This window comes from Strongylocentrotus purpuratus, unplaced genomic scaffold, assembly GCF_000002235.5.
Source record: "Strongylocentrotus purpuratus isolate Spur 01 unplaced genomic scaffold, Spur_5.0 spur5_scaffold_1, whole genome shotgun sequence".
Classification (NCBI taxonomy): domain Eukaryota; kingdom Metazoa; phylum Echinodermata; class Echinoidea; order Camarodonta; family Strongylocentrotidae; genus Strongylocentrotus; species Strongylocentrotus purpuratus.
In genome coordinates this window covers 3393317-3418879 of record NW_022145594.1, presented here as the reverse complement: position 1 = coordinate 3418879, position 25563 = coordinate 3393317, and the positions used below count along the sequence as shown (strand labels likewise).

Genomic DNA, 25563 nt, shown 5'->3' with positions numbered 1-25563 from the left:
CTGTGGATGTATTATAAACAATAGAAAATTTAGCCCCTTAAAAACTTCTGTTTTCAAGAAAAATTGAATATAAAAATTTTACCGGTGCTCCCGGTAAATTTCGATAAATTTCTAATAGCGCCTACAGTCATACAATGGTAGCTGCGACCATGGAAATCTCAGAATATGTAGTTGTGATATATAGTTTCCAAACGGGAATAGCTAATCGGTCGATCTGAGTCAAGAAACATTGTTTTATAGCTTAATTAATATCTTGACCTTGTGAGGGAGCTATACAACATAAAGAGTTTATTATTTACAATTTCAGAACTTTTGACTCAATTTCAACCGCGACAACGATCACTGAATATTGTAGAATCGCATATGCTTCCAATATGTTCATTTGAACCAAATTCATGACCCCATACCAAAACTTTGTATTACCTTTAATCTTTACAATGATGCAACTTGACAAAGCGATATGATCATATTGTCGCTGGAGAAAAAAAGAAGAACAGCAATTCAAGAAAGGTTAGACATTAATAATAATGTTCAGTTCTTTTATTTTCTTCTCTCACGTTTTTTCTTTCTCTCTTTCTTTCTGTCCTTCACTTTTTACATGTATGCCTGTATTTTGTCTTTACTTTGCCATAAGAGTGGTTTTGGGGCTCTTGTATTTTTTCTCTTTAACAAATTTGTTTACCTGCCATACGCTATTGCATGCTGGTGACTGCTCATCCTTCCTTCTTTTTCAATCCTCTACAATTTTTGTGTTCTGAAGTAAATGTCAAACACTACAATTAACAGCAAAAAGAAGACCACATACACATATCAGGTAATACATGGAGTATACCCAGACATACTCTTATAGGGGGTGTGCATGCCGCTGTACTGGATCTCTTTTTCATAAAAAACATGGGTCCCATTAAAAAAAAAAAAAAATTAAAAAATGGGGGTATAATTTGCATGGCAAACACCCAAAAATTGTGAAAAATGGGCTTTACCTCGAGAAAAAGTTAAGAGCACAATTTTTTTTTGTCCCGGAAATTGAAAATTAAGCCGACCGATATTTTGTTCAGTAGGTTTTTTTTTTTTTTTTTAAATGGGGGGGGGGGGGGGGGGGGGGGGGTTCCTCCAAAACACATACATAAACAAAAATTGAGGGGGAGCGGTTAAACCACCCCCTGCTTATGGGTTATGAAGCACCTTACCTTATACTTAGTTTTTGGTTATAAGAAAATCCTTATTCAGTCAGGTTGCTTACATTTTATTGAACTAATTAATTTGCATAAGAAAATATATTTATGCTGTAAAAATTCTTCCTTTGTACAAATATGTATCAAAAAATATTAAAATGTATTACCGTCACCTTTTCTTTTTTTATTTTGAAAAAATCTATTTTTTCCCTCCCAAATTGCAGAATTGTATCACAATTTGTACACTTGATTGAATATATTGTTTATTATAAGTTTTGGTAAATAATTGTTAAGTCAGAATATGGTGCGCTTAGAGACACCAGTATTAAGCGCCTTATAAATATTGTTTATTATTATTATTATTATTATATTACTTGGATAGGTCTACTCATATATGGAACATATTTTATTTAATTTGTCCGTTTTTAATGTATGAGACAATGTAGGCCTACTATGATTATACTGTAAGAACAATGATGTTCCTATTTATCATTTGTATAATTATGAAAATCTAAATAAAGGCAAAAAAGCTTTTACAAAAAAAAAAAAAAAAAAAAAAAACTTTATCTCACATAATTTGGCATACCAGAATCAAAGAAACAGAGCTGCAGAAGAAAGAGCAAGACGCCCTCTCACATCAAGCCTGGCGGAAATCATCGAAATCGATTGATATTTAGCGCCAATAAACCCGACAAAAACAACAAGAGCTGAGCAGACGACCGATCACAAAAATGGCATCCTCTGATTCTGTGGACGTGGAAGACGAAACTATTTTGACCGCCGTTTTTAAAGATTCTTTCCCTGGTAACGTATTTTCTTATACACATTCCATTTTATATGCTTTAAGAAACCAAATATGATGGATAAAAATTGTGTTTTCTTCTTCGTTTCGGTGATTCCATGTGTTGTAATTTGTTTGGGAGTAAATTTGTACAGTGCCCCATTCGTTTATTTTTGTGTTTGTGGTGTGGGCGCTTGTCCACAACTGTGACCATTTGGACCCGTGACTTGTTTTTTGGTTGTTGTTGCGTAAATATGGTTTATCGGAGCGAGTGCTGTGCAGTATGGCGGTATTCTAAGAAGACAATTTTTCATGGAAAACTGATGTTTTGTCATGAGCTGATATTTTGATAATCAATAGAAATTGCAACTGTTTTTGTGTGAATAGAATCACCAAAATTTCAAACAATCATGGACATGTGCGCATGTTTGCGCGATTTTCTGTTCTGGAGGTTGGCAGCTCTGGGTCCCGTCTTACAAAGAGTTGTGATTGATCTTGTAGAGATATGAGTAGGGTGTCTGAACGATTTTCAATTTTCAACTTGGGATCGTTTTTCACCATTTTTGTTTGATATTTGAATATAAAATTAGGGTGTCTGATCGCGCACCCCAATGTTGTGTGCTAAAACCCTTCCCATAGAGATTGTACGCTTCCCTATGTGGTCTACGTGCATTGCGCGACCATCCAAAATTGGTCAATGATTTTATGAAAAAATTTGAAATTCAAACCTTTATAACAAATGATCCTGAAGGTGAAACTCAATAAATGAGGTGTCATATGAAAGAGCAGGTTTTTCTCCATATTCCCCATAGGGGGCCACCCCCAGAATTCTAAAAAATATCTTGGTCAAAACAGCGATTGAAATGTTGTTTGCATCCTAGCTCCAAAATTTGCCACTTTCCTGAGCTGCGCCCCCGCGGCTTTAAGCAGGGCTAGACGTAAGGATAATATCCAGATGCTTTTTTTTCGCTAGCCCCAAGGGATCATTTGTTATAACAGTTTGAAAATACCCTTCCCACATTTTTGGAATCAGCTAATTAGGGAGGCGTGAGCTCCGCTCAGTCCAAACCATGGTTACATCGTAACATGTGCGCTTATAGTGAATGAAAGTATGGGTGGCCGATTCTCGCCATAGAACCCGGAAGTGAATACACGTTGTAGTCAATGGCAATATCGCGGATATCGCGATATTGCCATTGACTACAACGTGTATTCACTTCCGGGGTTCTATAGGGGAACGGCCACCCATACTAGTCAATGGCACATATCGCGGAGACAGCGTGGCTCAAGCTTGCAAGTCGCGCATTGGCTGAGCAACTTGCGTACGATATGCATACGCTTGCATATCGCGCGATACAGCTGTTTGGCTAAATTTAGCAAAACAACATAACTCTGCGTGTACGTCTTTTTCGTCGATTCTGAGCAAAATGCTATGAATATTTCAGCATTTTGAAGGGGCTGTATCTTTTGATAGAAACATCGGCGAGACTTGAAATTTGAAATGTATTATCTGATTACATTTTTAATTCAAATATCAAACAAAAATGGTGAAAAACGATCCCAAATTGAAAATTGAAAAATCGTTCAGACACCCTAATAAAATGTTATCAGAATAATACATTTCAAATTTCAAGTCTCACCGATGTTTCTATCAAAAGTTACAGCCCCTCCAAAACGCTGGTATATTCATATCATTTTGGTCAACATCGACGAAAAAGACGTCCACGCAGAGTGATGTTGTTTTGCTAAATTTAGCCAAACAGCTGTATCGCGCGATATGCAAGCGTATGCATATCGTACGCATGCTGCTAAGCCAATCCGCGACTTGCAGCTTGAGCTACGCTGTCTCCGCGACATGTGCCATTGACTAGTATGGTTGGCGTTCGAGGCACAATAAACCCGGAAGTGAATGCACGTTATAGTCAATGGCAATATCGCGGAGATGTCTCCGCGATATTGCCATTGACTATAACGTGTATTCACTTCCGGGTTTATCGAGGGAATTGCCAACCATAATTTCAGTCACTATAATGTGTAATTGAATTTGGGGTTTCGTTCGTGCGCGGAGATGTTACGCGATGTAACCATGGTTTGGACTGAGCGGAGCGCACGCCCCTAATTAGCTGATCCACCAAATAGCGAGAAGGGTATTTTTTAAACTGTTATCAGTTGTGATCCCTGGGGGCTAGCGAAAATATAATCACATAGAATTGTTCCTTAGGACTGGGACTACTTATCGATCGGGGCGTCATATCTCAAAAGTGACAAACCTCAGAGTTAGCCAGGACACAATGTTTAAATTGCTGTTTTGACCAAGATATTTTTAAAATTTCGGGGGCTACGCCCTTTGGAAATATTGGAATTCACCTGCTCTTTCATATGACACCTCATTCATTGATATCACCTTCAGGATCACAACAGATAAAGGTTTGAATCTCGATTTGAAAAAAAAAAATTGACTTTTTTTGCATGGTCGCGCAATGCACGTAGGCTGCATAGGGATGCGTGTAATCTCTATGGGAAGAATTTTAGCACACAACATCGGGTGCGCGATCAGACACCCTAATATGAGTGTGAGGTATTGTGAATGGATATTTGAAAGCGTGTTCACTCGTCACACAAACATAGTCTAGAGTAAAGGAGCCGGTAATCGGCCAGCTCCAGTTTTCGGCCGATTGGTTGGATGCAAGGTAAAATCACTCTAAAATACATCGCATAATAGCATAACACATATCCCACACATACCATACCATGCCAGTGTCACCGAAGAACCACATTTGCAATGGAAAATATATCCTAAAATATCACATTTAGCGATGTAATCGCCGGTCCCGCTACCCAAATCTGAAAAATCGAGTATCTTACGCGTGTCTGTAAGAAATATGGGTACCATAAAATGAGCTTTATTTCAAGTATTTTTCAGATTTAGAGCCCGATTTTGTGCTAGTCGCAAGCTCAAAAGTATCTCATCGCATGTATTAAATCAATGCAGCCGCACACCGCGACGCACACACGATATCTCTGTCTAATTCTAGATTCCAACTTCCGATCACCGCTGTGCCTGTCTTCGGCCAGGTGAGCACCAGGGAGCTCTGGCGTGGGATACCTGCTCCGCCCGCATGTGCTGTACATCAGCGCGGAAACGCATGGCGCGCGCGAGCGCTTCCTATTGACTTTGTACATGCGGCCGTAAACTGAAACGCTCGGCCGATAACTGGCTCCAAAACAGTGAAAATTGAAATGAATATTGTCATGGCAATTCGTGATTTTTTCTGGGATTCTTTTTTTGTTTAAATAATAATAATATTTGCTTCATGATTTGAACAAGAAATGATAATAAATAGATAGTAAAGAGTCCTAAAAATAGGATTTTGTCTTAAGTGGCCGAAAACGGGCTCCTTTACTCTAACTCTTATTTTTATTTAGCTACAAGGAAACAAGGTTGCACTGACAATAAAATACATAAAAGAAAGTATTCCCTTTTCGTTATGTTTATTGGGTACTCAGGGCGCGACAAACCCGCTTGCCCGACGTCCCGGGGCAACCAAATTGAGCCGTCGGGCAAGTAAATCAAATTATCACTTGCCCGATTCGGGCAAGTGATACTTTTACAGTAATTTCCTAGTGTCCAAGAACTCTACCATTCACCCGTCAACTTCTTACCCGTCGTCAAAATCCAGAAGCAAAAAAGCGATCGTTCCGATTTCGAAAAAACTTCACAGACAGCTAGCCAGCTCAGCTAGCTCAGCGCGCATGCAACAGTGACACTTCAAGCCATGAATGCCGCTCCGCCTCCACGCACGGCCGGCCGTGAGCTAGCTAGAGACAGCTAGCGCGATCGTACCAGCTGCGAGCTTATTCGCGCTCTCTCTCTCTAGCTCTGCAGGCCGCGCCGACAGGCCTTTGCTATTCTCTGATTGCCGATTGGTTGAATCACGCCAAATATGACGTCATTATTCTAGGGAAATGAACACGTGCGAATCGGAATGGAATAAACAACAGGGATTTTCTAGTAAGTACAAAAAGTCAAATGTTGATATTTATTCATAATGACTGTTAATGATTGTGAACATATTATTTAAAACTCGCTGCTCATATAAATCAGATGAATGTTTTTGTCTCGTTTTCAATTTATTACTGCGGTCTCAAGATCAGAGTCCTTTTTCGCTTTAAAGTTTGGGCAAGTGGAAATATTGTTTGGGCAAGTAAATTGAAAACCCACTTGCCCGACAGGGCAAGTGGTGAAAAAAATTCTTGTAGCACCCTGGCCGTACTGATGAGGCTGGCCGTACACTTGCAAAGTGTAGCCAAGCACAAGCCGAAGAATCGGAATGAAAATGCATAAATGGTAAATGTGAATATTGCACGGAGATTACATAATGATCAATGATGATAATAAACATGAATAAATGCGATGTACATAATGAACGTGAATAAATGCGATGTACATAAATAGAGCTTACGACAATAGTAGAAATGAAGTCGAAAGTCCAATGAAGATGAAGAGAGTTGAGAACGAAGGAAGGGGCTCACGCGATGAAATGTGCGGAGGCTTGAAGAGGCGGAGATGTAGCTTCGTTGTCGTGGCTGAAGAGCCGTGAAGAATCTCGACGCTGACGTCCGTGATGAAGATAGTGAAGAAGCTCTCAGGCGAGAAGAGAAGAGAAGAGAAGAAAGTGACGCTCGACGATGAAACAGTGAGTCGTTTGATGTCGGAGGCCAAGGTGGAAAATGCAGACATCAAAGCAAGTAGTGGTGCTGAGCAGTGAGTCGCTCGATTGATGAGCCGAACTTTGAAGATGAATGTTTAGATGAGCTGCGGTGAGTCGAGCTCATGTGGTGAAAGGCTACCGGTGAAGAAACTGGCAGCTCCCCGCGGAGAATCAAACGCCATGTCGGATATTGATTTAACTGTTCCACTGGAAGACTGCAGCCCGATGAACACGGCAGAGAAAGAGTTGACGTGCCGTAGAAAAGACGAAAGGCACAGAAGAATACAGCCTGGAGAGGAAATTGCGGAGACGTCTTGACTCGACCAAGGTGAAAGCGGGAGTGGAGAAAAACCTCGTGGCGTTGAAAATACGCGGGGTGAACAGTGCGGAACCACGATGCGCGATTGGAAAGAAATACACACGTGGCCCGAATAATGAATATAAATAAGTAGCGTGATGGAAAAATACTGGAGACATGAATGTACGGTGAAAGTAGGGCGAATGTAAGTAGGGCGAATGTAAGAGCCGCTACAATCTAAATCAATCGTAAGTCCTCCGATCAATCACAAGTTTGCAGTCTCTTATCTCGGATCTAGAGTAAAGGAGGGGGTAATCGACCAGCTCCAGTTTTCAGCCGATCCGTTGGATGCATGATAAAATCCCTTTAAAATACATCGCATAATAGCATAACACATATCCCACACATATCATACCATGCCAGAGTCACTGAAGAACCACATTTGCAATGGAAAATATATCCTAAAATATCACATTTTAGCGATGTAATCGGCGGTCCCGCTACCCAAATCTGAAAAATCGAGTATCATACACGTGTCTGTAAGAAAATAGGATTTTGTCTTAAGTGGCCGAAAAACGGCTCCTTTACTCTAGTTGCAATTGATATCAATCGCAAATTAGTTGCGATTGATATCAACTCTTTGTAAGACGGGGCCCTGAGCTCTGCGTACATGGATGAGTGATGGCTGCTATGTCAGCTTGATGAATGATGGAGTAATTCCTTTTGCAGCTCACAGTTTATGGCAGTAGAGGTCCGCAAATTATGTTTTCCTCATGTATTTTGAGTAGGCCTAGTGACCAAAGGGATGTAGAGTAAGGGAGGGGGTTTTCGGCCACTTAAGACAAAATCCTATTTTTTGGACTCTTTACTTCCTATTTATCATTTCTTGTTCAAATCATGAAGCAAATATTATTATTTAAATAAAAAAAGAATCCCAGAAAAAAATCACGAATTGCCATGACAATATTCATTTCAATTTTCACTGTTTTGGAGCCGGTTATCGACCTAGCGAGTCAGTTTACGACCGCATGTACAAAGTCGATAGGAAGCGCGCGCGTGCGCCGTGCGTTTCCGTGCTGATCTATAGCACAAGTGGGCGGAGCAGGTATCCCACGCCGGAGCTCCCGGGTGCTCCCCTTGTCAGGGTTGGGCGGTAAATACCGGTGGCGGTAATTACCGGCAGTAAATACCGGTAAATACCGTCCAGTAAATAAGATGCGCGTCCGGTAAATATGTAAAAAAACGGGAAATATGATTCTAATTCTCTATTTATTAATAATTTTACTTGTTTTTAGCCTCATAACTGAAAATATTGTTCTGAAATAATTAGCAGCACAATCCCCATAGTAGGAACACACAAAACAGATTTATAAAATACTCACTGCATACAAAATTGTACAAACCCAAACGAATGGCATTTTGTTCATATGGGTCATTCCATCGGGTTGGGTCTTTTCAGCATTTTCACGTGTTCGAATGTTTAGAAGCTATTTACTCAAATTTGAATGTATTTTTAGAAAAATAAAAGTATCAGGCCTTAAATTAATCGACGGCCATCGACGGCCAGGCCGTCGATGCCCCTATGACTGGCCGCGGTGCCCTCCCAAAAAAAGATATATTCACGGCCAAAAAGGCCGTGCCCTTTTTTTTCCAACTGGACGTGCCCTTTTTATTTTAAATTTGCGCACATAAAACCACCAATTGCGCCCATAATCATCTAAAACTAGACGGCAAGGCGCAAGTGTTTTCCGTGAAAATGCGCCCATAAATTATTAGAACAGTAAAAATAGACGAATCACGAACAGTTTGCCGCCCACGAGCTCTCTTCTAGCTTCGTATTTAGTGCTTTAATAAGGCGCAAGTGCCGTGAAAATGCGCCCTTTGTTATTATATAGGCAATGCGCTAGCGCACGTACCGTACGTACGTACGTTCATATTATGCGATCGCATGATATGCATATATGGTGCATGCTGTTGACGCACGCACGTACTTACAAATCGAAGGCCAGGATCAAGAAAACAAATCGTCAAATGGAGAAATAAACAAGCATTCAAATAGTCATTAGAGATCTGTCGAGGTTTGTTTGTAGGCCTAGTTTATTATTTTATCTCAAATAGAATTTAGAATTATCTTATTAATAAGTTAAGAACACCTACGATGTTCTCGATCGTAGTTACTCTCATTTTGCCACCAGCCGACCTCGCTTCAAAAAGCTACCCCGCCAGCTTCCCAAGACGAACGTTTCGAGTCCCGGTAAAATTCCGAGGGTGCATCGGTTTCGCTGGCAAACTTCCAGCCCGACAGCTTCCCACCAAAAGTGGCGAGGGTGTGTGTGCGAGGACCGATTTTGGTTTCGTGAATGCACGTTACGCAACTGAGCTGAGCTGAGCGTGTCACTTTCAGCTGTCGAATGTCTATAAGGACATTTTTACATCTTATTTCATTAGTTAGGCCTATGTAGACCTTTCTATACAACAGTTAAAAAGATAATTTCTTCAAATTTGCTCGTACTACCGAGAGAGTGGCGGAAGGTTTGTGTGTGAGGTGCGATTTTGATTTGGAATACCCGGCCCGGTAAACTTGCCAATTAAGTCCTTCTGACTTTCGATGTTTGTGAAATTGACAATTTATTTATTCATTTGCTCATCAATATTTTTAGTTACTTTAAAATACTGTTTAATGTGCAAGTTTGATGTTCTTAATCAATCTTTCCTGTTCATATTGTTAAGATTAAAAAGTTATTAATTTGATCGTTCGATCTATTCACATTATGAAATTATTTTGTAGAGTCTAGACTCTCTTTGAACTTATGATTAGATAAGCGGCCTATCTGTTTTTGGAAAATTGCCCCTTGCTCTGGTAAATCCCCGTGGCAAAGGGCAACTTAAAAAAAAAATTGCCCCTTGCTCCTGGCTGCTAAATCTAAGGCTTGCGGGCCGCCGCCTTGTTTGCAGGCGCGTAGCCAGAGTTTGGTGTTTGGGGGGGCACATACATGTAATCGATCGAGGTCAAAAAAGGGGTCTACAAAATTTCAACCGATCCTGGAAATTTTAGGGGGGGCACGTGCCCCCCCCCCCAAAAAGGGGTCTACAAAATTTCAAACCGATCCTGGAAATTTTAGGGGGGGCACCCCCCCCCCCCCCCCCCCCCCCCCCCCCCCCCCGTGGCTACGCGCCTGCTTGTTTGTATGTACCGTAGACCTCTATACATTCTGTGAAGAAGCTGGTGCTAAAAGTCATGGGAAATTGATCCTGCACAAGTTTCATAAAATACACATGACATCTAACAAAAATAGAATCAATTTTTTTGGCCTCATACTCGATGCCCTTTTTGTAAAATATTTTGGCCTCGATGCCCTTTTTTTAAAAATATTTTGGCCTTGGTGCCCTTAAAAATATGAGGTACTCGAGGCCAAACTGGCCTTGCCCTAAAAATGACGAAATTTAAGGCCTGAAGTATGTTATATTGAAGAGTAATGTAGTACAGAATAAATAAACATGAAAACAGAAACTTCTTCATCATATTTTTTTTTTTGGTGAGAGTTTTACTACCGATGTCTCAGCGATTTTGAGGGTGAAAGTTGTGACATGAAAACATGTCATTTTCATGAACTTATTTCTGGAAAAAAGTTCATCATAATGCAATGTTTTCTACTTAAAACATGTCACCTTTAGTACCCCTACTATGTCTGAGAAGCTCAAGTGAAATGTGCAAAAAATTGGCAAGTTATTCCATATTGAAAAAACACAATACCTACGTTACCAACAATGTCCTAGGCACTTTTTTCGTAACGGCGGTAATTCTAGCATTTTACACAAATTTAGCAGGATATTTTCTCAGAAAGTTTCATCTTATTAGGAAGGTACAACCCCTCATGAACATATGTAGAAAGAATGATGATTAAATCGGTCGGTAAATATAAGAAAACAATTAATTTACCGCGAAAATCGGGCGCGATGTCCTTCGTAATTTGGTAACGTAGGTGTGAAATTACGGTGTTTGAGATATAAACCAGCCCGCTAGCTTCAGTTTTCGGTGTTAAAATGACCTACTAGCATAGAGATATATATCTCTATGCCTACTAGTTATTCACGAATGCGCAGAACATGTTTTTTGCCGGACTGCGACGACCTACCCCTACAGTGCAACCACAAACGTGAAGATGTCTTTGTAACGTGGTGCAGCCATTTTCGCCCGTCAGCGCCCAAATTGGTACGTAATATGTTTTTTAAGTTATTTTTATGGCCCGAGTTATTATCATGGACAATGAAATTCCATGTTTTAAAAATGTAATTCCGTTTTAAATTGTGTTATTTTCAACTTAAACCGGTTTTCAAACCATCACATGTGAGTGAATATTTTACTGTTGTCCCACATACTGATATATGTGTTATAACGAAACGTGCAAAATCAATGCCGGACTTTTACCCTTAAAAAGCTAGTTTCTTAAACAGAAATTGAATTTTGTTATAAGAATCCCGTAAATAATGATATTCATGATGTTCCTACACCTCAGATTTTTTCTGACAAGTGTTAAATTAATTAATATTATTTATATGGTGCCATTAATTGTCATTGAACAATGATGGCTAAGCCTAACGAAAAACACAAGTTATTGAACATTGCTTCCTTCAAGTTAGGAAGTTCAATCTGAGACCCGAAATACACAACTTTTTTGGCAAAAAAGGGGTTGAGGGTTGGGGTTGAGATAGAGAAGAATGGGTTAAAGGGGAGGGCACCCCCCCCCCCCCCCCCGATTCAATTAAAATTGGATACATAATAATGTAATGAGCCTTTTTTTTAATTTAAATTTTTTTTATAAATGAAATAATCATTGATCTGGCTCCCCTTCCCCCCTCATCCAAAGGTTGAAGTGAGGGATAAGGGGCTTCACTACCTTCCCTCCCCCTCCAAATAATGATAAATAACAATTATAATTTTTTAACAAAAATTTATAATTCAACACAAATATTAAACTTAAAAGAAAAATCAAAATGAACAACCAATAATAATACCTACTTCTATTTGGGCATGCAACGAGCCAAAAGTGAGGAACTCCCTATCCATCTTGCAATCCTCTGTCTAGTTGTTCCATCCTTAATTCTTACAATTTGATTTTACAACAGATCTAGATAGAAGTACTCAATAATTGCAAACACAACACACGTTTGAAATGAAAAATCACAGAAACAGTTTACAGTTTTGTTTATTTTTATCTCATTTAATATTCTGTACTCATTGGTTTTTATTTATTTCTTTTCATGCATATTTATTAGATTGCTGCATCCATTTCATTCATGGCTCCTCTGCCTCCCTTGAGGATTCAGCTCCGGCAGAGAGAGATCAAGAGAGCAGGCAAAATGACCAGTCATCGAAACCTTCCTGGAAAACAGATCTTTCCAATCTAATCACTATTTTGAAGAAGATATAAAGTTGATCATTGATATCTATCAATATACCTCTTGTATGAATACTGTTTTTTAATTTACTGATCAAGGGATAAAATATATTTCAGATGACATTTGATGTAGTCTGTCATTTTTCAATGAGTATAAGAGGATAGTTACTCTAATATCATACTGATGTTACTCGGACATGATGTCCGTGTAACGTTGGTAACTGGAGGTGTTGAGGTGAATATAGACCATAAATCTTGCAGGTTTCCTTTCAATTGTGTTATCATCTCATTAAATATGTTTCATGCATCAATTAATTGGCACATTTCATGGAATGTAGCCAAGATTTTCTATGCAAGAGAAAAGATTACCCTTTAGAAAAAAACATGATATGAAGATTGCTAGTTCCTCATTTGTTTCATGTTTATAAATTGATATAATGTTGCTGTGTTCAAGTTTTAAGTATTCTAAACTATTGCTCCCATCATCTAAATGTTTTCCACACACAAAAAAGTGGAGTACAGACTGTGACAAAGTTTCAGATCAGAAAATAAATGAGCAAGTAAAAAAAGATGTCCTTGTAACGTTGGTTTTTTGGTGTGTCTGTTTTTTCATTTTAAATGAAAGTGTGCGAAGGAATACACACAATTCCAGTGGAATCTATTGAAGAATGGGTGTTAAAAACAGGATATAACAATAAACAAATTATTTAACAACTCTGAATTTTGAACCTTCATGTCACAATTTATGACCCAACCCGATGGAATGACCCATATGCTAATTAATAGGTATTCATGAATATGGTAATTAGCAACTGGGAACCAAAACCTTCTTACAAGTTACTTTTATTGTAAAGTTTAAGATATTTGAATAAAATCAGTGAAAATTTGAACAAAATCGGGCAAGGAATAAGGAAGTTAAAGCATTTTGAAAGGACTAGTCACTAGAGGGCGATATTCAATTTGATGACATCATTTGTGGACAACTCTCCATGCCTTTTGTACATCAAATTTCATGTTTTTCCTTCTTTCTTGTGATTGAGATAATAGAATGCAAAATGATATTCTACTTCACATGTTATGAAATCCGATCAAGAAGACAAATAAATAGGAAAAAAACAAAAGACTTGTGAAATTTTAGGGATTTTACCTTGCGTCCAATGGATCAGCCGAAAACTGGAGCTGGTCGTTTACCCCCTCCTTTACTCTATCATCGTGTTTGATGATTTTTCATGATGAACGATTTAACTGACTGCTAAGAAAGCATGTAGGTCTAGTAAACAACAAGGGAGCTGAACCTAGCTAGGAGAATAGCAGAAACACCTAGAAAATGTCTGAATTGATTACAAAAGTGAAATGTTTTTTATTTCTTGTTTCTTTTTTTTTCTTTCCATCTCTAGAATCATGGCGGGAGAATCCAGACTTTGCCTTGTACCTGACGGAGCTCAGCTCGTTTGGAGTGGACAAACTATGTAAGTCATTTGTTCATTTTCTAAATTAACCAAATTTAAATACCATATAAAATTTCCTGGAAATAGACTAAGAAAACTGTAAATATTTATGTTTTCAGATTAACTAATATTAATTATATTACATGTAAAGTATCTATTTTGGATATACCTTTGCATTGTGTTATGAAATATGTTGTTTAGAAATGAAATGTGATGTTATTTTCAAATTGATTGTAAATTGTCATGTAATTCAGCTGAGGCTGCGAAAGGATAATAATAAAACAAACTAAACTGAAATGATCCAGATCTGATTCTCTTCCTTTTCTCTTTTCTTTATCCAATGCTGCTCAGCTCGCGAGCCAGAGAGGTTGTCAGATGAAAGGTCACAGGTCCTTCAACAGACTCAAGAGCTAGCATTCGATAACTACAAGACATTCATTGAAACGGCAGACTGTTCCAGGGAGATAGTGGAAGATGTAAGCTGTTTGATTCACGTTCTGTAAACTTTTTCACTTAGAAATGTAGTATGAAGTCCTTCATGAATGTGACTATGATAATTATGATTAATGAAATCGCGATGCTAACTTAATGCACAGAGAGAAAGAGAGAGACAGAGGGGGGGGGGGGATCTTTGTGTCTTTTGCTCTGGCTTACTTTTCAGTTGGTTATTGGGTTCTTTTTACCCTGATTAAAATATGTGTAAATTGTAGGTGAATTGGCGTTTGGTCTACAACCAGTTTATCTACTACACAATTACTGTATTCTCTTGATGATTGTTATTCATGATCGAATGATTATTAGACCATATGGGTAGTAGGCAAAATGGGCATTAGACAATCTGGGAATCAGATCAACTGGAAATTAGACTAAATGAGCAATAGACGAAATGGGTAGTATACTTATTGGAGATTAGACCAAATGACTATGAGCCTAAATGGTCAATAGACCAAATGATGAGTATACAAATGACTACAGGTATTAGATCATGTGGTTAGTAGATGGGCTGGGTGTAGACCATATGGGAATAGACCTATTGGGTAGTAGACCATCTGTTAGATCAAACAGTAATAAAACAAATTGTTTCACATCTCTGTATTGTGATTTTTTTTCTCACCTTTGTTTACACGTGTTTTTGTGCCTTTCAGTTTGCAGTTGTAGAGCAGCACCTGAACCACTTATTAGACAAATTACCAGACTTCAGCGAAGGATGCAACCAGTTCCTGAAGGAAGCACAGCAAATCAGCTCCAGGTAAGAAGAGGGGAAGAAGTGAGAAAGAAGGAAAAACAAAAGAATAAAAAACAGAAGGAGATACATGTACTGTAGATACCTAGATAAAGAGATGACAAGAGATAGATAGATAGTTGTATAGATGAATGAATATAGATAGATAAATAGATGAGAGTATAGATAGTGAGAGAGGTTGGGTTTAGGATTAATCAAAGAAATACAGCTAACTCGATCTGCATAATTCAAAGTTGCACAAGTCAAATTTTCTGAAAGTCATATGAATTTTTTGGACCAAACTATGCAAAACGTGTCATTTCCACTTCATAAGTCAAATTTTGAATAAGGTGAACTACTTTGTGCAGTTTTAACAGATTCGTCCTGTGTAAGATGTAAAATGTAGTAAGTTAGGGAAAATACAAGGAATCATATTTTGTATGTTACTGGGCTCAGTCACCAACTTTCTTTTCTCTCCGTCTTGCAGCCGGAGAATGAATTCCTTGACGCTTTCCAAGCACACCCAGCTGTTGGAGATCCTTGAGATACCTCAGCTCATGGATACCTGCGTCAGGAATGCTTACTATGACGAAGCCTTGGAGCTGGCAGCGTATGTCAAGCGATTGGAGAAGAAACATGCTGGCATTCCGGTTATAAAGGTATATGCAGGCCTGATAAAAAAACAATTTAAATCAGTTTCCCGATTACACGATTCCCCCCCCCCCCCCCGATTTCCCCCTTATTTTCTCTATTCTTCCCTATTATTTCCCAACTTTTCTTACTCAAAAGGGGGGGGGGGGGGGGGGGAGTTGTTAGATGTCATTTTTTTCCCCGAATCCTCTTCTTTTTTTAGTGCTCACTATCACCCCTGTATATGGAGTCTAAGTTCTCACCAGTGCGTAATGGTTTAAAGTGACTCGGTAATATTGCCTCAGATTCTGAAACAAAATGCTGGGTTTTGATTTAGATTTCGTGCTGCAATCATTATTATAAACCTTTAGGTCAGTCAGGAATCCCTTGACTTTTACAAACCAATCGCCTGTCTGATTACCAAGATATTTATGATTGAAATCGAAATTTCATTTTTCGTTTTCCTAACAGTTTTTATAACACTACAGTTAGTATGGTAAAACCAGCGTATCAAAGATTTTAACTTTTTTGAGGCACTTCATGATCATTTTGAAGCACAATTTTTGTTAGGGCTTCAATTTTACACCTTGTCACAGACACTGATAACATGTAGAGCCATGCATCTCAGATTTAACATTGTTAAACAATGCCTTTAATGCTGTTTGGTCTACACCCAGCCCGTCTACTATCCACATGGTTTTATAATCCTTTCGTCTACTTATCATTGGTCTAATAACCATTTAGGCTAATATTCATTCTGTTTAATTTCCATATGGTCTAATGTCCAATTAGTGTACTACCCATTTGGTCTATTGTCTAATTAGTCTAATAGAGGTGTTGTGGTCGAGTGGATACGTCGCCGGACTGTCGATCACAAGGTCCGCGGTTCGAGTCCCGCCGCCGCACTAATGTCCTTTGGCAAGATATTGATCTACATTTGCCACACTCCACCCAGGTGAAGTAAATGGGTACCCGGTAGGAATTTATTCCTTGAAATGCTAGAGCGCTATAATGGCAGCACAGCTAAAGCCGGGGTAATAATAATATCCAATATGTCATGCGCAGTTGAGTATATACATATAGAAACTGCGCATTATAAATTTACAATTATTATTATTATTATATAATAACCAGTTGGTCTAATTCCCAATCTTTCTAATGCCCATTTTGTCTACCATCCATAACTTGGAACTATTTTGCTCTATGTAGGCTTTCACCTAAAGATGTCGCAATTGAAAATTCATTAACCCTTACTGTACTGGGGGGGGGGGGGCCTGGGACCCTCAACATTTTCGGAGATAGCGCCGCAACCGCTTGGAATTTTGAATGGTCGTTTCATGACTTTTTCCCTCAAGTCTTACGCACATTTTAATACCATTTTCGTCGAAATCGGATATGCCTGTAAGGTGTTAAGGGTTAAATCAGTGGTAGTGATGTTGGTAAAATACCCTGCCTTTAAACATTCATTGTAAGTTTCCAGTTGCTATAATCTGTTTTTGTTTAATAGTCGGTTCTTGTACAGCGCTCCTTGCCAGGTACCCATTAACATCAACTGGGTCGAGTGTGGCAAATGTAGATTAATGTCTTGTCAAAAGCATTAGTGCCTCGGCGGGACTCGAACCGCGGACCTCGTGATCCACAGTCCAGTGACGTATCTACTTGACCACGACACAGTAACTCAAGATAACCCAAACACAACCCTACTCCTGATGACGGATAGTCAACCTGTTCGAAACATCGAGCCACTCCTACCACCTATCCTCTCCAACCGGTGCTATAGCTCTCCTTAGAATTATAAGCTAAGGAAGATTACCAACAGTCTTTTTCAAGACTACACCAACAGTGCTTTTTAGGACTACACACCCTCAAGAAAGATTACTGAGAGTCCTTTTCAGGACTCCTCAATCCTCCCTCTCTATCACATGGTGCACCCGCAAGCCTACTGTATAACCCAATCTTTGTTTCTCCCTCTCTCCAAGGACATTGTTGAAGAAGTTCAATCATCTAGTCGCCTGATGTTAAACCAGTTGATCCAGCAAATGCGTTCAGCCATTCAGCTCCCTGCATGCTTGCGTCTGATTGGTTACCTGCGTCGCATGGATCTCTTCACAGAGGCGGAGCTTAGGATCAAATTTCTACAGGCAAGGGACGCATGGTTCCAGGGCATACTAGCTGCCATACCAACAGATGAGGGTAGGTTTCACAAATAATGTTTGCGTTCATGTTTGTGTTTATGTCGTGGATGAACTTTCTACAGGGTAGGGATGCATGATTCATGTGTATACTAGCTGCCATACCTTCTAATGAAGGTAAGATTGATAATACAAAACAATAAAACAACAAAGTAAAGCTAGTAAACATGTTATTAGTGCAATATTTATTTTTAAAATACTTCTATAATGAAATGAAGTGGCATGAAGAGAGGCGTCATCATTTAAAAAATCATAATTTCATCTCAAAGAGGTAGAAGCACTTTCTTAGGATCTGGATCTGGTAAATACATGTACTATCTCAATTAGTCGTAATGTTTACCTACGCTTTCAATCGGATATGTTAAGTAAGAACTTTTGATTTATAAACATTGCGTCTATTGCGTTCTGGATGAAACTATTTGTGCAATTTCTTGGCTTAGCTACCTGATCGAATAGATCTGTGAATATTAGTTGACCTTGCCACAGTATAACAATAAAAATCATGTTATCTTTATTGTCTGCAGCTTACCAGCACATCACGAAGGTGATAGAAGCGAGCAGAGTCCACCTGTTTGACATCGTAACACAATACCGAGCTATCTTCTCTGATGATGATCCTATCTTATCAGCCAGTCATGACTCTGTTACCAATGAGGCAGCTCTATTCCAGGGATGGGTTGTAGAAAAGGTGAGAAGATTGTATGTGTGTAAGGATGTGTATGTGTCTTGACTATCTGTCTGTTTTTCTGTTTGTCTATCTGTCTGTCTGTACTGATGATCCTATCTCATCAGAAATGAGTGATACAGATCATAGATGATGAGAACTTTTTAGAAGAATAAATATGCTGTTTTATCTCTCTGTTTGTCTGTGTGTTTGTTTGTCCGCTTGTGTGAGTGTTTATTTGTTTGTTTAAATGTGTGTTTGTCTGTCTATACTTGATTACAAACGAGTGAGCTCTCTTTCAAGGATGTATCATACAGATGATGAGAAGGTTAAATGTGTGTTTATTTGTCTGTTGTTTCTGTTTGTCTCTCTGATTTCAGTCTGTTTATCTGTCTGTTTGTTTTTCTGTGTGTTTGTATGTCTACTTGTCTGGTGTTTGTCTGTTTATCCGTTTGTACTAAATCTCTTTCTGGGATGAGTTGCACAAAAAGGGATAAAAATTTATGTCGGTTTGTCTGTCTGTCTGTCTCTTGATATGTACTCAGTCACCTCTCTCTATCTCTCTCGTATTTAAAGAAATCTTTTCACTCTCTATGTAGCTTTTCTGTCCGTTTCTCTCTCTCTCCAACTATCTATACGTATATGAGTGCGTGCGCATGTGTGTGTAACCCTCTTAATTAGTCTAGATCTAAAAACTTGACCCTACCAGAAATTAAGGCCACATAGTAGTCAGTGTCCTTGTATATTGCATCATAATTCGCTGGCACTACATTTAGTTGAATTACTAATTAATTTGTATGTGTGCAAAGATCTCTGAAGCAGCAAACCCAGTAATCCCACCAGATAATAATACTCCTAACTTGCCTATAGCTCAATCTCAAGGGTGAGAGAAATTTGGTATGTATGATGAGAATTCCATAAGGTGATAGGATAGGGCACAGTGGATTACACCAGTCATTTTTTGTTGTAAAAGTGAAGTCAACTCTTGGTGACTGTTATAAAAACCAGAATGGGGTCAAATTCCCAATGAAACCCACTACAGTCAAACCTGCTTTAGTGACCACCTGTCCACAAAGACCACCTGTCTACAAAGGCCACTTTTTGTGTTTCCCTTGGGTGGTCGCTATAGACAGGTTTGACTGTACTATGCGTCTTTAAATGACCTTTGACCTGTTATTCTCCCCCGTCTAGGTGTCCCAGTTCCTACGCACCCTGGAGCTCGACTTAGAACGTGGCATCGGGAACCGCTTGGACTCCCTCCTGGGCCAGTGTATGTACTTTGGGTTGTCGTTCAATGCGTCTTTAAATGACCTTTGACCTGTTATCCTCCCCGTGCAGGTGTCCCAGTTCCTCCGCACCCTGGAGCTAGACTTAGAGCGCGGCATCGGGAACCGCTTGGACTCCCTCCTGGGCCAGTGTATGTACTTTGGGTTGTCGTTCAGTCGAGTAGGAGCAGACTTCAGAGGGCTTCTTGCACCCATCTTCCAGAGAGCTGCACTGCATAGCTTTCTATCAACATTGAAATCAGCATCAGAGAGGTATGCTTAAAGGTATAGACCAGTTCTGGGGGTGTTTCACAAAGATCTTAAGTTGAACTTATCTCTAAGTTGGACTTAAAAATTATGGAAAGCTGTGAGCATCATTGAAAATATTTTGTTAAAGTTATTTCAAAAGGCATACAATGTTGATTCAAATGATTCATACTTTCTATTATCAGGGAGATTTCATGTTCTTGATGTGGAATTTATGAAAAGTCTAAAATACTTCAATTTTTACTTATGAAAATATTTTATTTTTAGGCTACAAATGGCTCTCCATAATTTTTAAGTCCAACATAAGTTTGACTTAGGATCTTTGTGAAACACCCCCCAGGTCATGCGATTGCATTGTGAAAGAAACGGTGTGGAATCGACCAGAAAAGATTGATCATCTAGCATATAAGTATTGGTGTGTACTACAAGGTTCTGGAATCATCAAAATAATAAGAAATTTGGCCCAGTCTTGGTAAAGTTACGAGCACTGTACATAGAAAGATGTATTTGGGACTACGCGATATCTATCCAGTCCGGAACTATGAATAACCCTAGGAAGATAAATTTCCCTTATTCATATGAGGGGAAGGATCATAGTTATTAGGTTAACTTTTACCATACCCGGGCAGCTTGACTGGATGCACCTGCTATTGCAATATTTATATATGTTTTCTATTGATTTTGTCTCAATTCATGTTTGTTATATTGTTGTATTTATGTGATTTGATTTGCAAAATAAAATAAATGAATGTAATCAAGATGTGTAGAATAATGCATTTACTATATATTCTTCTTCAGGTTTGAGCAAGATATGCAGTCCTACACACCGGTCGCTTCACAAGCTTTCCTTGCGATGTCATCGGTATCCATTCCAAGCAATCAGGTAAGTCACTATTTCTAGTTTGCTTTGGAGTTGATCGGTTCATGAAAAGACAATATCGAGGGGTCAGTGACACAAAGACGTAACTCCATATTTTGTCAAAATGAGCATCTGATATCAAAATGTTCAGAAAAATTTGGACTTTCCAGGAAACACAAAGACTTAACTCCACCCAACACCCCATTGAAGTCAATGACTAGTGAAACATAGACTTAACTCTTTAAGGCCCAAGTGGACCTCTATCTTTAAACCACTTTTTCTCAAAAAATGGCCAAAATGGAGTTACGTTTTTGTGTCACTGACCCCCTGATATCATATTTTTTCCGCCCACCGCACAGTATACAATCCTCCTGCGATCCGATATTCGAAGAAATGGGAGTTATATTACATTATATAGAAGTCTTTACAAACATCTTCTTGATGTAGGGTTTTGAATAATGATAATAACAACCACAATTTCAATGCATTTTAATCACTATTTTTGTGTACAAATTGAAAAAAATTGGTAGAGTTTATGGTCACAAACATTAGTTCATTTAATATACAAGTAATCTGTGCTGATGTGAGGACAAAAATCTGATTCATTTAGACCTTTAGAACATTTTGAACTGCTGTGGGTTTTAAGCAAAAACAATTTCCAGACTAATCATCTAAGTCATCTTTCCTCTTTTCCTTCTCAGAGTGATGGAGCCAACATTCCACCACCATCTCTGATGGAGCATCCTCCTCTAGCAGCTTACACCAATAGCATACTAACAGGACTGAATGATCTCAGGCTGTGCGCTCCTGTGGCTGTAGCTCACCATGTGTCTCAGTCACTACAGCAATCGCTCAACACCATAGTCCATGCTATTGTTGCCTTTCATAGGTAAGCTCAGTAATGTCTAGGTAACCAAACATTGTAGCATACTAACGGGACTGAATGATCTCAGGTTGTGTGCTCCTGTAGCAGTAGCTCACCATGTGTCCCAGTCACTACAGCAAACGCTCAACACCATAGTCCATGCTATTGTTGCCTTTCATAGGTAAGCTCAGTGGTGTCTTTAAAACCATTCGTTAGTCCAAGAAGAAACTGTCCATGAGAAGATTTGAGTTAAAGGTAAAGACCAGTTCTCGTCATGCGATTGCATTGTGAAAGAAACGTTGTGGAATTGCTCAGAAAAGGTTGATCATCTAGCATATAAGTATTGGTGTGTACTGCAAGGTTCTGGAATCATCAAAATGATAAGAAATTTGGCCCAGTCTTGGCAAAGTTACAAGCACTGTACACAGAAAGATGTATATGTGACACTTGCACGATATCTATCCGGTCCGGATAGATTTAATAATTTACCAAATATATCAATTAGTAGGTCGTTTTTCAGGGAAAATTTGTATCATCATGTATTAGTCAAAACATATTCTTTCACATGATTGGTAATAAGAGCTTCCATTCCTTTTTTGAGAGGGGGGCGTTTCCAAAACTAGTCTATACCTTTAAAGCCTGTGATCAGAAGCTTTAGGCAAACACCAATAGCTTGCTAAATCAGTTTTTTTTTTCTTTCACAGAGCGGAGGAGAGTACATTCAACCAGCGAGAGCAGGAGCAGTTCATCTCATTCTGTGAGTCAGCAAGCAACCAGATGGTCCCTTTCCTCAATCGATGTCTGATCTCATTGTTTCCACCATCGAGCATCGCTCAGACGCTAGGCCTCTCTACCATTGAACTACAAAAGATGGTAAGAGGAAGTGAATCTACTATGTTATGTTAACTATTAATGGGGTGGGGTTATTTTGGTGCTCTCACAGCTCTCTGCACATTTTGCATCCTTTTTGCTCAATAACCATATTGTGTTTCAAGCCAAGAATTAAAAAAGGAAATTAAGCTTTGAAATATTCAATTTCGCAACAAGTTGAAAAGATCAAAATTGATTTTTTTTTTTCTCTCAACTTTTCGACCAATTTTTTTAGGCATGTATAATGCTTTCAAAGACGTGTCATTTTATTCAAATTTTTAGATGTTGCATGTTGATGGCGTGTCTAATGCTCACAGTCAAACAGCTGCTCTTCTTAAAATTGCATATTGCTTTTTTTTTTTTTTTTTTTTTAAGTGTGGTATTTGCAAGTTTTTCAGTTGCGAAACAGTCATTTCCCAAAGTATCTCGCTATCCTCCATCACGGAAATGGGTAGTGGAACTGTGACTTCAGTCGTGCAGTGCATGCAATGAATAAACCAGAAGTTAGTGTCTCTGCAAAAATATCCTGGGTGTCGATGACGCGATGCACTATGGGCCCGTTTTACCCTATTTGCATTTTGGAGAATTTCTTAGTGACAAAAGTGTATTCACAAATAACTAGCATTTTATTTCTGAATGTCTCCTATTATCAGGGCCATGTGGGATCTCTAGACGTTGCATCGATCGTGGAGTCATTACGATTGCTGATACCACAGAAGGAGGAACCCGTCAAAGTGGAGGAGAAGGAGGAGGAGAAAGAGGAAAGGGAAGAGTTAAAGATTGATAGTAAGATTCCTGTGATTCCTGAGGTAGCTGAAGAGCAGGTAGAGCAAAATGGTAAGTTGTTAATTGTTTCATTTGCAAATTCATTTTTCATCTTAATTTTTTGTTTAGTTGTTGAATCGACTTAAGTGACTGCAATCACTTTAGTAATAGTCTGATTTTCACACCTACTGAAAGGAGATACGTTTTGTGCTGCACAAATATTCAATCAGTCTAATTTTGGCCATTACAAGTAGTGGGATATTGATGTAGACAAATGCTCATGTACCTGTTACAGCTCCTTTTATGTCATTATTACCAAATAACCAAAGATGTCAGTCTGTCACTCAATAGTGTCTGACAGTGAAGTCTAGAAGGTAAACATGTTTCCTTGCATAATTTGAATACTAGGACACTGCTAATGTTTATTCTTACTTTGATGAATGTAATATGCACACATGTCAAGTTTCTTATCACTTTCCAGTATTCAATGATGTATGGCATGTACAGTCAAACCTGTCTACAGTGACCACCCAAGGTATACACAAAAATTGTCTTTATAGATAGGTGATCTTTGTAGTCAGGTTCCTTTAGTACATGTTTCAATAAGAAATGTTTTTTCAAGGGAAACAAAACATGTGCTTGTTGTAGACAGGTGGTCTTTGTAGACAGGTTCCTTTAGTACATGTTTCAATGAGAAACCTTTTTTCAAGGAAAACAACACATGTGCTTGTTGTAGACAGGTGGTCTTTGTAGACAGGTTCCTTTAGTACATGTTTCAATGAGAAATGTTTTTTCAAGGGAAACAAAACATGTGCTTGTTGTAGACAGGTGGTTTTTGTAGACAGGTGGTTACTAAAGCAGGTGTGACTACTACTTTTTGATGTGTTCTGTATACATTTTTCTTTTCAGATGAACTCACCCAAGGATCCCAAGGAGAGTTAGAGGCAACAACAGACCTGTCTGACGGACCGGAGGCGTCAACAGAGGCATCCACAGAGGCATCATCAGAGGCACCAACAGGGAAAGAGACGGCAGAGGAAGGTCTCAACACATGATGCACGAATGTACAGGATTAATGTTTGGACTGGAGAATTATGCAATAGCATTATGATTTGAACATTCAAACTTGTAAAAAAACTTAAAAGACTAAGGATCTGAAAAGTAAAAGATTAATAAAATCTTAATTTTAATGGATGCCAAGCTACCTTGGGGGAGGAAAAGCTAAATCGGCTCAGAATCGTAGTGACGTCAGACCAGTAGAGTAAGGTCCCAATGTACAGGATCAATGTGCGGACTGGAGAGCTTGGAACTGAGCCTTTAATATATTACCACAGTTTTTCACTTCGGATCCCATTTTCAGTTTAGGCTCATTATTTTCTTGTGATGCTTGAAAAAATGACTTTTATTTTTTCTGTCTAATCATGTAAGTGTAATAAAGTACCGAAGCTGTGGCATCATAAAAATAGATTTTCCTATAGGAACTCAGTGTTATTTTCCTCTGGTTTGTAATGTTATGAACAAGAGCAAAATAATATTCTATAGATATGTATTTATTCAGATGGTCATATCTCAGCCAATCCTTAACATATTCAATTGGTTTTCGACATTTGGACATTATTTTTGAAATAAGTTGAAATTGAGAAATTCTAAAAATATTGTTTTGATGACGTCACACTTCACCACTCTATATGCTTCATATTGCTCTATCATCATGGACCTTCTGTACCTCAGTGTATCTATCACGAGACAGATATATACCAAAGGCATCACGAATATTTAACTGTTTCTAGCGTAAGATTAATCTATACAGGTGTTAACTAAGTTGTCATGGAGTAGACCATGGGCCGAGGCATGAAATTGTGCTTAGTTTTGAAACAGTACCTACACAATTCTTTTCAGCACACGTTGAACTACAGCCCCAATCGGCTTGATGAGCTCTTTAAGCTCTTAGTTCCTGTATGTTCACAAAGCCATGTTGTACAGTAGTTTATTTTGTACACACTTGAAACAGTACCTCCACAATTTTTTGCAGCACACGCTTGAACTTCAGTCTAGCCCGAATTGGCTTGATGAGCTCTTTAAGCTCTTAATTCCTGTATGTTCACAATGCCCTGTTGTAGAGTAGTTTATTTTGTACACACTTGAAACAGT

The 25563-nt window shown here is 38.7% G+C and overlaps 1 protein-coding gene and 1 long non-coding RNA gene across 2 annotated transcripts; both read left to right on the top strand.

Moving 5' to 3' along the window:
• Positions 1-1732: 1732 nt before the first annotated feature.
• LOC105438467 (conserved oligomeric Golgi complex subunit 8) lies at positions 1733-24760 on the top strand. The gene is made up of 13 exons (XM_030977518.1): positions 1733-1979; positions 13763-13834; positions 14165-14289; positions 14959-15062; positions 15523-15694; positions 17645-17858; positions 18382-18545; positions 19860-20059; positions 20852-20936; positions 21614-21801; positions 22482-22650; positions 23301-23484; positions 24322-24760. The coding sequence occupies exons 1-13, from the start codon at positions 1907-1909 to the stop codon at positions 24465-24467; spliced, it is 1896 nt and encodes a 631-aa protein (XP_030833378.1). The 5' UTR covers positions 1733-1906; the 3' UTR covers positions 24468-24760.
• On the top strand, positions 11055-12748 carry LOC115920857. The gene is made up of 2 exons (XR_004062570.1): positions 11055-11179; positions 12244-12748. It is a non-coding gene; the product is annotated as an uncharacterized LOC115920857 (long non-coding RNA).
• Positions 24761-25563: the final 803 nt, after the last annotated feature.

Excerpts from the sequence above, each read along its gene's own strand:
- LOC105438467 (XM_030977518.1), top strand. The coding sequence starts at position 1,907 with ATGGCATCCTCTGATTCTGTGGACGTGGAAGACGAAACTATTTTGACC. Across the intron at positions 1,980-13,762 it reads TTTTAAAGATTCTTTCCCTG|AATCATGGCGGGAGAATCCA; the intron begins GTAACGTATTTT and ends TTCCATCTCTAG. Across the intron at positions 22,651-23,300 it reads CCATTGAACTACAAAAGATG|GGCCATGTGGGATCTCTAGA; the intron begins GTAAGAGGAAGT and ends TCCTATTATCAG.